General features: G+C 39.2%; 1 protein-coding gene across 12 annotated transcripts in view; it reads right to left on the bottom strand.

Annotated features, from left to right (window-relative positions):
- Positions 1 to 13,897, bottom strand: part of P2RY6 (pyrimidinergic receptor P2Y6) — a 576,187-nt gene that overhangs the window by 358,163 nt on the left and 204,127 nt on the right. For 5 of the 12 annotated variants that reach the window (XM_044071285.1, XM_044071280.1, XM_044071276.1 and 2 more), the window contains exons 2-3: positions 1,785 to 1,963; positions 1,621 to 1,682 (exon numbers count right to left, since the gene is read on the bottom strand). The exons of 3 other annotated variants lie outside the window; for them this stretch is intronic. Coding sequence is in view for 1 of the 9 variants with exons in the window: in XM_044071288.1 (XP_043927223.1) it covers positions 1,621 to 1,756 (136 nt within the window). In the remaining 8 variants the exon portion in view is untranslated. 4 more of the 12 variants (XM_044071279.1, XM_044071284.1, XM_044071278.1 and 1 more) reach the window with 3 other exon arrangements.

The following is a 13,897-nucleotide window of genomic DNA, read 5'->3' as shown; positions in this document are numbered from 1 at the left end:
GGAGGTAAAACTCATCTTTTGCATACATGTAGACAGCATTACTCCTGTACACTTGTACTAAGATTCCCAACTCTGGGTTTGCTGTACCTACTAGAAAAGATGACCTCCAACAGTGCCATATACTGAATCTTCTTCTTTTGGCTTTTCCCAGTTAGGGGTTGCCACAGTGGATCACCTGTCCACTCATGATTGGCAGTGGAGTTTTATGGTGTTGAGTTGCCAGCCCGGTGCCCAAACTTCCACAGAAGGCACACACACTCACACCTAGGGCCAATTTAGAGTGTCCAATCAAACCTACAGCATGTCTTTGGGATGTGGGAGGAAACCGGAACACCCGGAGAAAACCCACACGGCCACAGGGAGAACATGCAGACTCTGCACAGAAGGCACCCCAGCCAAGGATCGAACCGGAGGAACTCTTGCTGTGAGGTGACAACGCTAACCACTGCACCACCACGGCCGCCCACAGTGCCATCTACTGAATACAGTGTATTTTTCCACTATGCAGCATTCCAAAACTGTCTGTCGCAAACATGGATTATTACCATGATTTTCTGTACTTTATATATTTCTAGTAAAAGCACTCTAATAAATGTTTTTGTGTAACATACAGTTTTAAAATGATTCTTAGAGTGTAATAGTACAAATCCCAAATAGTACAACAGTACATCAATTTAAAAGGGTTCTACTATGACACACCGACTTACTGAAAACCAATGAGCGAAAAGGAGAAAAAAATGCCCAAATTACAGAACGGTGAAAAAATCAATTTTATTTTTTTTTTGCTGGAGACAAGTCCCCACGTACCATCGATGTGGTGGCAAGCCCCCCTCCTCCCCGAAGTTATATATACCAACTCCATGGTCACACCAATTTGAAGACAGAAGAAATTTCACAAAAAAGAGAAACACTGCCAGTGCACACCTAGAAACAGCACTTGCAATGATTTCCTACAGAAAACATCTTTAGACATTATGCCCTTTGTCTTTTTTTCTATGTTACTGACACTCAAGCAATTGCAGCTCAAGCAACTGTATGGAAGTGATATGAAAGAAATTATGTTTTGTAAAACAGCTGCAGGAACATGACTTACATACCTCATGCAAATCATTTTGTATGTTTATTATTAAGTCATATTAATCCAATAACTCACATTTTGCATTTCTTTAACATCAACTTGCATATCTGCATGACAGCGAACAATAAGTACAACCATTTTGTTATACCACAATTATCAAATCTGTAGAAGTATATTAACATGGATGGAGGGAAGGGATGCACATCGTTCTTGTCTAAACGTATGAACATAGTAGGATGGTGCTACTATAAAAGTGGATGGCAGCTGCATATATGTTACATTAGTACCTTGATGAAAACTGAGAGGATTTCATCATTCTGAACAGAGGACATCAGTGCAATTATTTGAGTTTAGATATAATTCTGTCTAGTAAACATTTATTTTCTATTTACACACTGATGTCATTAATTATATTATTTTTATTATTACTTCTGTTACACAACAAATCAATCTTCTTGCCATGTTAATAACTGATAAGTTGACATTCGTGGATGTATTTCAATTTCAGAATAAGCATGCAGGAAAAAAAATATTTTTCTTACTTGTCTCTTTTTCTAGTCCTGATAACTGCACACCGTACTTCAGAGTTTTGTCAATTAATTCCCTAAAATATACATCCAGCAGATTATCAGACAGATTTTCATCCACATTCCACCTGACTACAGAGCAGAAATGCATTCATACAGAAAAAGTCTTTGGCACTCACTCTGTTCCACTTCCTCAGTTTAAAATAAAACTGAGCCCTGTAGCAATATTTATATGAGGGACTGGAGTGGTCAGCATCCTGTCATCAGATCAGAAAGGTTGTGCTTTCTTCACTTAAAGGTAAAGGCAGACACATTACACTCTGTATCCCGTCTTCACAGTTTGCTGGTTTCTTCAGTCCTAGCAGAAAGCAATGACTAAATCAGTGCATTTTGATAGTCCTGATTTAGAAACTATATGCAGCATTAAATTCAAAAATGCGGTTTTCAGAAATCTATCTCATAATGTTCTAAGATATATGACCACAAAGTTTTGCAAATCAGTGCATCCAAAAAGTGCAAACATATCTACTGGTAATGCAGCAGATCTTTCTGGATGCCAATATATCTCTACCACTTACACTTTCTTATGTTTTAAAGTTTTTCCTGACCTGTTCTCCATTAATATTAATCACAAAACTGTCAACAATTTGTTGCTTTAAACCTTGTTCATGCTAATTCTGAAATAGTATTTTATGACAAACATAATTATTTATGTAATATTCTGTGTTTGAAGTCACATTATGTTATGCAGAGATTTTAAAGAAGTCTCAGCTGTTTAATTCTTTACTGCAAGTCACTGGAAAAGTTGATGATGTTGTGTATTACATTCACTAGCATGGCAACATACTGAAAACTAGTTAGTTAAAAAGAAAAAATAAGTCTAAGCAAAACAGTAAACTCATTTTCCCCACTGTTTGCTCCTGTTGCCTGCTGATCAAGAGTGTCCCATGGGCCAACCAGCCCACTGGTTCAAGATGCCATCATTCACACAGGCAGGCAGCGGGCGGGGGGGCATGCATTTTTCTTTATGTTCTGCAGCCTATCTTGGGTATGCTGACGAAGGTGGGATGTGCAGTGGGCTAATGGCATTGGGCATTCCTTCACTTCAGCAAGGCAGATGCACCAGCAAGCAAGCTTGTCTGCAAACCTTAAAAATGGGAAGTAGTTTCTGTGGTCTCCACTGGAGAAGTCTTACCTCCCCACATATTCTGCGAGTGTGCACCACTCCCCATCCCCAACAGCGCTGAGGGCCCTAATCAGACCCAGGACACTTGAGTCACCCTCAGGGGTCCTTCTCTCTTTATCAGGGAGCCAGGGTAATCAACTAATTTATACAAACTGCAACTTCTTCTGTCTGGACTAATGCCCACAGCCCATCTCATGCAGAGTGAGCTGCAACCCCATACTTTACATAACTGACTCCAAGTTGTTATATCCAGAGGCTAGGCAAACCATAACTGCAATGCCCTCCTTCAATTAATGCACATTTATACATGCACTTGCTTCTGGAAGGATGCCACATTAAATCCAATACATGACAAAACTCATCTCACCTCACACACAACAATGAGAACGTTGCCATTGACCATATGAAAGTTTCCAAGTCAGTATGTCAAATGGTATGTGCACATGAGCCCAGTGAAAGGTCATCTGTATGTCCTAACATCTGTAGTCTGTCACATATTCTAAATTCCATTCAATAGTTTCAAACATGGATACAACATTGAGTTGTAAAGTTTATATTTTATATTTTCATTAAGTCATGAACACTGAATGATATAAAATTATTTCAGTGGGAGCCTTACTGTTTGTTGCCTGATAGTTGATTAATGCACAGAATGTCGAACCTAAAAGATTGATGGCATCACCTCATAGGTTCATAGATTAGTACTAAGCTAACTGCCCTTGCGAGCCATTTTAAGCCTAGCCAGTTATCCATTGCAAGACTCAAACCCTGAACCTTGTGTTTGTAAGGCAAACACCTTAACCATTAGGCCACCCTCCCGACGGTGTCCAGGCTTGGAGAAGAATGAGAAGGTATGTGTTATTTTTTTTCATTTTTCCCTCTTCTGTATATTTTTGTGATTTTGGAATCAGTATATATTATATAGTTTAAGATTGTGGGGACTTGACCGCATGGCATGGATAGTAGGGGGCATCACTGTTTTGAATACCAACACTCCAATATTTTAGACTTTTGGGTTTGAATAATAACACATCCAACAGCCCAGTAACAGCATATACCAAGGAATAATCCAGAAATGTTTAAATAACCTCTGAAACCTTGGCTATTGGATGTGTTAATATTGGACTTTGTGGATCATTTGGGTTTCAATAATCCCACATTGATTAAATGAGACATGTTTACTCAAAGTAGACCTGATTTCAGTGAAATGTAGAGCCCCTTTTACCATGTTCATATAGTTATTATGAATTTAATAATAATAATAATTAGGGTTGCCAGGTTTCTTTGCGGCTAAAACTGGACTAAAGTCACGCCCCTCGCATCACACATAACTCCACCCATTCCCACCCCCTCTCCCGCCCATGCCCCACCTATTTTGTGACATCACAGTGACATCAGCTGATGGGACCATCCACTTTGATGACTTAAGCCGTACTTAAAGGGGAGAAAAGAACACAGGCGGCACTAATTGCACTGCTAGGCTGCTGCAGATGTAAGTACCAGTATTGATGAAAAGTGTCAATATAGTGCATTTTTCTCCAGTTATTTATTTTCTATGTTCCTAAACCTAATTATGGATGATCCATGGAGATAAAAGGTCAAGAGCTAGCAGCCTGTGCACATGGTGGTAAATCTGATTAAAAAAATCCAAAAAAATGTAAGCAGTTATCTTTGCTATTAAAAAATTGTAAGTTTTGATTTACCCCATAAGATCGTTTAAGTCAATAACATCACTTTACTGCTCATTCAGAAATGATGATCTTAACATTGAAAGTTCTGTCAAATACTGTTTGTACTGGGGCGTGGGACAGGTACTCAGTTGTTAAGATGTAACATATTTTCCGTTTCGTACTTCGGATTAGGAAGTTTCAGTCCTTGGCTGCACCTGTATTGGGTGGGGGTTAATTGAGCTAAGTGTTACTGCCCCTAGTGTGATATTTCAGATGCTAGTACATAAGATCTTGTACTGGGTCCGACTGACCTCCCACTCTTTTTCTTTACATGTCACATATGCAAAAAATGGGATAAAGGGGTTGTGGATGAATGGATTTCTAACAGGTGACATGTTTTATGTAACTTTCAAAGTATACGTCATAATCTCAGAAAAGCACACATACTTTAAAGAGTTTCATTAATGTTTTTCTATATCACGCCAAAGGTGCAGGTTAAAACAGGTAACTTCCTACAACAATGCGCTCTAATACAAGTTTACGAAGATGCAGACTGGACCGCCGCTATGCAGTTGTAAAATGGCAATAAGACTGAATGAAAGATGACTCAAGCTTCTAGATCTAAGAAAGATGCACGTAGGAAAAGAAATCACATGCAGCTAGCACACTTGCCATTTTCTGAACATGGCAAAGAGATAGTTTTATTTTTCAATGTGGTCCCTTGCGACAGAATCAAGTAAAAACAAAATAATGTTGGGTAACTGCAAGTGCCCAAAAAGCAAGATGCACAATTTGTTTCATGGAATACGGTTCAACATAGTAGATGAGGATAATACAAATCAGGACGTGTTAATTGCTAGCAGTATTACACTGCATGGTGAAGTTCTAAAATCAGTCTGAGTGTACTACAATGCAACACTGGGCAATGTTGGCAGAGTGCTTATGCATTTTAAATCTTGCTATAAGATTTCTTTTGTCACTGCTTGGTAGTTGGTAGGATAATGATAGCTAAAAAAATACCGTTTTCCCACCGTGGAGTACTGCCTTCCAGTGATATCTCTACAATCCGTATAGCAGAAAATAAAATTTGTCCATTTGTATTACATCACTGCCACTTAAGTTAATGTATGTACTGTCTAAACTATGTAGATACCAGGAATACTGAAGTTAAAAGCATTTCATTGTTGTGTAGTAGCTAGTAGTGTATCGTACCGCTCCCGTTCGAGCTGGATACATTTACTTTCTCCTCTCCTCTGGCGGCACAAAAAAAACCCGGACTTCATGAGTTTAAATTTTTTAACTGGACAATTTGTCTGAAAACCGGACAGTTCGGTCAAAAACCGGACAGCTGTCAACCCTAATAATAATATGTCATACATGCACATTGCTTTACACTGAGAAAAATCTGCATCATTGCTTTGGTGGGGATAGAAACACCAGGTATACTCTGCACACTGTACCTTAAAGGCACTTAAAAAAGAACATAAAAAAGAAGGTGTGGGTTGGGATAAACATTAGACACCAGGAATAATCTGCATATTGTGCCCTAAAAGCACTGTAAAGGGTTTAAAACCTCCCACCTCCAACAGAGGTCATTAATGCTCTGCGCCACCACTAGATATCAGAGAAAATTCAAAAGATTATCCCAGTGTCTCTTTAACAAAAATGTAAAGTAGAAGGTTTTGAACCATGAACCCTTGATGCAGAAAGATGCAGCATTAACCCAATCTGCTAATTAATCGGTTAATACAGTCAGGGTTATTTTACATTATAAGTATGAAACTATAATGTCTGGACTGACTCAATGACTGCAACAGCACATTAAGTTATGAAGGCAAGAGAAGGAGTGTGTCCATGTGAGGGGAGGGTTATGGGGGAAGGCTTCATTACAATGTTAGGAGTAACATTACACAACACCAGGAAGAATATTTAACTGTTAGTGGGGCACTAGACATTTTTACAAACACTAAGGGGAATGAAACTCTTAATGTATGCCATTATTTTCATAGATTCATAGGTAGGTACTAGGCTATCGGCCCTGGAGCCTATACAAGCCCAGCCAAAAAGGTACCCTGGCTTTTGCCACCCAAGAAAATTATTTTCCTGTGCCATTGTCGAGTAGAGCCACAAAGGTGATCCCCGGGGTGAATTTTCTATTTCCCATCCAATTATCAAGATTTTTCTTGAAGAGTGGTAATGAGGAGCTTTGTTTGATATAGATAGGTAGTTTATTCCAGAGTATGGGAAGTCTCTGGGATAGGAATCTATCCCTCCGGCATGTTCTGTTTATTGTGGTGACAAGGTTTAGGTCCCTAGAGCGTGTCGCTCAGAGGGATTGGGATTTCTTTAAGTGGAGCATGTTCAACAGCTCTGGGTTTGACATAGCTTTGTATGTTAGGCAGAGATCACCTCTGAGGAGGTGATATGCGATGGAGTAAAGCTGGAGTTTTTTGAGACGGTCAGCGTAGGGCATCTGTTTGATGCCAGTAATCCTCTTTGTGAGGCATTTCTGCGGCCTTTCCAGTTGTTGGAGATGTCTTGTGAGGTATATACCAAAAGGGGCGTTGTACTCTATAATGGGTCTCATGAGTGATGAGTAGAGGGGAACAATGACCTCTTTTTTTCTGGATGAGAAACCTTTTGTGATGAGGTGTGCCACGTAGAAGGATTTCCTGACTACTGTGGTGATGTGATTATTAAAGGAGAGACTACTGTCCACCTGTGTCCCAAGGTCTCTTATCACACTTTTGGGGTTAAGTATACTACCGCCTATGTTGTACTTCATGGGTAAAGATTTTTCACCAAAGGGGATGACAATGCACTTTCTGGCAATGAGCTTGAGGCCATGGCTTTGACACCAGGCATCTGTCTCAGTGAGGCCCTTTTGTAGGATGTCCACATAGTTAGGAGTTTCGATTATGGCTCCTAGTTTGCAGTCATCTGCGAACTTCATTAGCGAAAGACCTTCTGTGTTAGCCTGTACTTCAGAGAAGTAGATACCAAACAGGAGAGGACCCAGGACTGAACCCTGTAGTACTCTACTTGTCACGGGTCTGAAGTCGGATTTGGAGTCTGCTACTTTTACAGTGTGGGTTCTGTCAGTGAGCCAGTTGGCAACCCATCTTGTGACATAGGGATTTATACCTAGTTTAGTGAGTTTATCTATAATTCCAGAGTGGCGGATGGTGTCAAAAGCCTTGGCAAGATCTAGCTAGGCTGTGTGAACCACTTTACCCTTGTCTATGGCTTTGGTGACTGCTTCAAAGAAGTCTATCAGGTTTAGGAGACATGATCTGCCTTTTACAAACCAAAACTGGGTGGGATCCAGAGTTTTTAGATTACCAATGTCTTTGTTTATAAGTTCCATGATGATACGTTCCATGGCCTTGCAGACCAGGCTCGTCAGGCTAATGGGGCGGTAGTTCCCGGGGTATGTGGTGGCTCCCCCCTTGTGGAGTGGGATAACTGTTGCCGTGCGCCATTCAGCAGGCACAAAGCCTGAGGTGAGGCTATGATTGAACATGGTACTTAGGTGGGGGGCCAGTTCGTTCTGTAGTTCGTGTAGAACGCAGCCTGGGATGTTGTCTGGTCCCATGGATGCTGTGTTCTTGGCTTTGGAGAGTGTGGTTTTTACCTGTGCAGCCGTGATTACAGGAACTTTGCATTCTTCCGGTATAGAGATGGGCTCTTTAGGGGGTGAGGGGTTAATACAGTCAGGGTTATTTTACATTATAAGTATGAAACTCTAATGTCTGGACTGACTCAAAGACTGCAACAGCTCATTAGGATGTGTGTGTGTGTGTGTGTGTGTGTGTGTGTGTGTGTGTGTGTGTGTGTGTGTGTGTGTGTGTGTGTGTGTGTATGTGTGTGTGTGTGTGTGTGTGTGTGTGTGTGTGTGTGTGTGTGTGTGTGTGTGTGTGTGTGTGTGTGTGTGTGTGTGTGTGTGTGTGTGTGTGTTTGTGTGTGTATACATATATGTATACACACACATACACACACACACCCCTTCTTAATGTAAGGATCAGTGATTTACCAAGGTAGGAACAAAACAACACAAAGACACATGGGGACATTCTCTCAATTCAGGGTCAGGTAAGAGATGTGTGTGTGTGTGTGTGTGTGTGTGTGTGTGTGTGTGTATACACACACACACACACACACACACACACACACACACACACACACACATATGCACACACACAGATAGAGACTGCTTTTTGTCTACTCTGAATATGTTTTGTGTTCATATGTTTCACCTACTTTGTCTCTAGTGTGAAATGGAATACAAAACCACATATTAAGCACAAACAGAATTTAGAATAATACACTGACTGACCTATAAAATGTACTATTTTGGCTAGGGGGTACAGCATTTCTCTCTCTTTCCTTAAGAACATTAAGCATATAGCTGATTATGGACATATGTTCCCAAGAGATTACTAGGCTAATGACCCTAGTGGGCCTTTTTATACAATAGCTATGTTTTCCAAATGTGTTGGATAAGTTTTGAATCCTAGGTTTATTTTAAGGGATATATATATATATATATATATATATATATATATATATATATATATATATATATATATATATACATATATATATATATATATATATATATATATATATATATATATATATATATACATATATATATATATATATATATATATATTACATAGGTTTGGGGATGGGTGGTCAGGCATCTGCAGTCTGCCTCTGACTAAGAGAGACATAGGTGCAGACTAGGGGCAAATTTCCAATTCCTCACCCACTGGTCCAAGTTATGCTTTTAGTGGGGTCAGGAAGAACTCTGCTTCACATGGATGGGAAGCCTGCTAAAGTGAAGGGGTAGTCTCTGAGGTACATACCTGCCTCTCCAACATGTCATATGTTTGTTGCAAATGAGATTTAGATGTCTGGATCAGATAATTCTGATGCTATTTGTTTTGCATATGTGCAAAAGGTCCATTAGAGTGGGGTCATAAGATGCTTTGGAGGCCAGGCACAGATTGCCTCTCAGCAGGGGGGAGGGAGCTCTGTGAGTGTATATGTGTATGTACGTGTGTGTGTGTGTGTGTGTGTGTGTGTGTGTGTGTGTGTGTGTGTGTGTGTGTGTGTGTGTGTGTGTGTGTGTGCATGAATGCGTGTGAGGGGGAGAAATGTATTACTGGCAAAAGTTCAAAGGTTTATAGGTTCATAGGTGTTTATTAGGCTAACAACCCCACTGGGTTATTTTAAGTCTAGCCATGCTTCTCAAGTATATCTGATAAGTTTCGATACTCTAGGGTTATTTTAAGGGGTATAAGTAGGCTTGGGGATGGGTGGTCAAGCATTTACAAGCTGTCTCAGTCAAATAGAGACATAGGTGCCAGATGTGGCAATCATGTCTGTAGCAGACAGATTATAAAGATAGTATATTGAGGCAGTCCACATAGGTCATGCTTTTAATGCCTTGTATTCTTTTTGTGAGGAACCTCTGTTGATGCACGAGTTGTTGTAAATGCCTGGTCAGGTACATACTGATGGGCGTGTTGTACTCAAAGATGCGTCTGAAGAAGGCTGAAGAAAGCAGAATGATGACATCCCAGAATTTAGTGTGAGTCAGTGGATCTTTGTTTGGGAATAAGCAAATGAAACCTCCAAAACAAAGTTTTGTTTTTTAAGGCTTTTGAGTTAGCTGTGATTGCAACCGATTTAAGGACATTGCTTCTTCTTCTTTTGGCTTTTCACGGTTAGGGGTTGCCACAGCGGATCACCTGTCTGCTCATGATTGGCAGTGGAGTTTTGCTGTGTCGAGTTGCCAGCCCAGCGCCCAACCTTCCACAGAAGGCACACACACGCACACACTCATGCCTAGGGCCAATTTAGAGTGTTCAATCCACCTACAGCATGTCTTTGGGATGTGGGAGGAAACTGGAGCACCTGGAGGAAACCCACACGACCACAGGGAGGACATACAGACTCAGCACAGAAGGCACCCAGGCTGAGAATCGAACCAGAGAACCTCTTGCTGTGAGGCGGCAAAGCTAACTGCTGCACCATCGTGGCCGCCCGCCATTACTATTGCTCTAGTTGACAAAAGTTGCTGAACTTCTAGAGTAACATAATAAGATATATTTTTACATTTCAAAGGAAGAGAGGTTTAATTCACATCAGAAATGAAATGATAAAGGCATGGTTTAGAGTAATAAAAAAATAGACCTGTCTAGAGCCAGCAACTTGACCAAGGAAGAAGAGTAAGGACATTCGATCTTTTTTTAAATATATATTTAAAGTGAATTATCAATGAAAATAATTTTACCTGTGCATCATGGTATGTGGTGCATAATCCGCCAGTTCAACTTTTCTCCCTTCGGGTAACATTTTCATTTTTCAGTGATTAAAAAAAAAAAAACCTTTTAAAAATGATATTTTCATACGTTGATGCCACGGAGTGTAAACAATGAACTTACTTCTGGTGCATCATCATAGGTTAAGCATGAGGTACGTTCATAGATTTTAATGATTGCATCACTGTGCATGTGTGATGATGTGCCCATTAAAGTCTATGGACGCACCGCATACTATCCCGAAGGTGACATCACCAAAGGATACCTTAATTTATTTGGTCATGCCTTTAATAAAAGATTACAAATATTTTCATTAAAATACAGTTGAAGAATATGACAAGTAATACTGTGTAAAATGCTTTGCGGCACTTAAATTATTAGATGCCTTGAATTACATCTGAATATCAGCAAATTACTGTAAGAACAATCTGTAGGGAATGAATGCCTCTTCAAGGAACTAATCGAGTATTATATCTAGCCCATTCATGGAATTAATAAATATAGCAGTCTGTCTAAAATTAACTGATAACATTTCCATGAACACTAAGTAGTCTGACATGGGATGAAGGCTGAGTAACAAAAATGTCATACGGAATCTATATTATTTGCTTAGAAATAAAGTGCAACAGTGTCTGCTGTAAGACATAAAAATGCAGATCATTTTGAGAAACAAATAAACATGCCATGTACCTCTGCTATCTTTTTTGACTGCAACATGAAGACAAGCTATTTAGTGGCAAAGATTTTATTCCGCTCACAAAAGACAGCAGTCACATCATATCAGTTGGGTTTCCCCCAGTGACTGCTTTTAAAGTACAGCTTGATGTTTCTGATGATAAATCCTTGTGAGATGCAATGGACAGTACATGAATCCATGTTATTTATTGTGCTGTTCTATGCAATGATACATGCAATGTTTGTTTTAATCTGTCTTTTGACTGTCTCTTTTTTTAAGTAATTTCCTCCTGGTTTGCAGAAAACAGAAATGTATATTCTTCTGGGATTTCTACACAAGAGATTTATAAACATGTTGAATATGCAACTTCCTTTTGTTTCCGTATCTGATTTCCTTTCATGTCTCCAGGAATTCTGCACAAATATTTTAGGTACATTCATTTACTTAAGCAGACTTCACGTCACTACAATTTCATTTAAGCTTTCTGACGCGTAACTTTTTTCCCATAAATGCTACTTTTGTTTGTCTGACTCCTTATGCAAAATAGCAGGGCTGCTGTCATAATCCTGGAATTGCTGCAAGAAACTAGTACGGAAAAAAATGACTAAACGTGCAAAACCACGTTATTGTAATTGGATGGAAGAGTTCAGCACATTATAGATAAGCTTCACATCCTTGCAGTGGCTCAATAAATGCACATTTCACAATGTCCTTTACTTATCTTAAAAAGTAGGTATTTCAGAAATAGTTCTGATCCTGCTTAGACATCAGCATTTCTGAAGCCACCTACCCATGTTTGGAGTGAACATTTTCAGTCACCCAAAGGGCTGTAGTGACCACCACAGCTCTTTCTGGTAATCAGGACAGCATGCTTAGACATTATAATTAGCAAGGAATTGTCAGACTTTGTTTCATCATATCCACAATTGTTCTGGCTTAGATGGGAGTCAGCAAAGTTCAAAGCCATAACAAAGGGTTGCATTGAGAGACACTAGAAATGTATCTGCAAATACTGAAATCAAATATGAAAGCTTAAAGAAACTACCTTAAATGACTAAGTACAAATGAAATGGCAATCATGTTTTAAATTTTGGAAATGAATAAGAGGACACTACAGAGGCAGTTACAAGATGACAACCTGTCACACATACAAATAAAAAGATTCCTTTCAATATGAAGAAAGTGAGCTAAGTAAAGCTGGAAGGCAACTACTAATTAAAAAAATAGCAAAACAATAACAGAAGGAAGAAAATGAAGACAGGCAAACTAAATGAAGAGCCATCGCTGTCATATCTGACTACTTGCAATGACTGAAACTAATCATATATGACTGAAGAATTTAATGGAAATTTGCAATCACAAGCTCAGCATATTCTACCAAGCATCTTGGTAAACGGTCCTCTGCCTATGGCTCAGAAATGGCACAACCTGCTTCTTATCCTGCTCTTTTAACATCCTCACCAATGCTGAACTTCCAGATTTACCTCAGGTCACCCACAAAAATCACATCACTATCTTAAGCAAAACAACTGGCTATAACTCCAAAAAAAATTGCCTACTTTCACTCTAAAATTAGCCCACACCATTCTTCACAAGCCACAGAAATGCCTATTTTTAAACATCCTTCTTGAATAAATCATTCTGAGTTCCCACCTCCAATTCATCAGTCAGCTTTTAACAAACCCCCTGAATGCTCATAATCAACATGGTGGCTCCTGTTTCACTGCTTCAGTTCCAACACCTGGAAAAGTCTACATATTACCATTGCATTCTCCATATCTAAGAAAGCAAGCAATAGCTCATGAGCATCTTAGCTGTTTTATATCCAAGAAAATTACTTCAAACATAAAATGCATTTTTGAAATACCTTCCTGTGTGATTCGACAATATGTTGAATGTAATACTCTTGTCTCATTATCTTATAAAATGTAATTGATACACCTGATATGATTCAATGGCATAGCCAGGATTTTTGGAACTGTACATTGACCTCAAGAATGAAGCACCCCATCCAAGTGTGGCATCCCATCCAAAAAACACATTTCTGGGCAGCATAACTTTCTACTACTGAAAAAAAAATTCCTGAAATGAGAGACTTAAACTACGCTAGCTGACAGTCTGGAAAAAAATGTTTTCTAAAATGTGTAACTTAATAAAATAAATGCACAGTAAATATGCCATGGCAGTTGAGAAATGTAAGTACTATCAAATCTTGTTACATAAAATATATTTCAAAAACTGTATGTTGTGGCATAAATGGCATATGCCTGGCTACACGTTTGGTATAATGAAATCTGGCATAATATCCTATGATGTGCTAATACTGTGCTAATTTGTTCATTCTAGAGTTTTCTCAACCTTCCCAAGATGAAAATGAATTATGCTTATTCACACTATCCCAGTTATCAGAAAAAAATTAATGAAATAA

Source organism: Protopterus annectens, chromosome 5.part0, assembly GCF_019279795.1.
Source record: "Protopterus annectens isolate FY-2018-M chromosome 5.part0, PAN1.0, whole genome shotgun sequence".
NCBI classification, from domain to species: Eukaryota; Metazoa; Chordata; order Ceratodontiformes; family Protopteridae; genus Protopterus; species Protopterus annectens.
The sequence above is the reverse complement of the archived record's forward strand: the minus strand, read 5'-3'. Positions and strand labels throughout refer to the sequence as shown.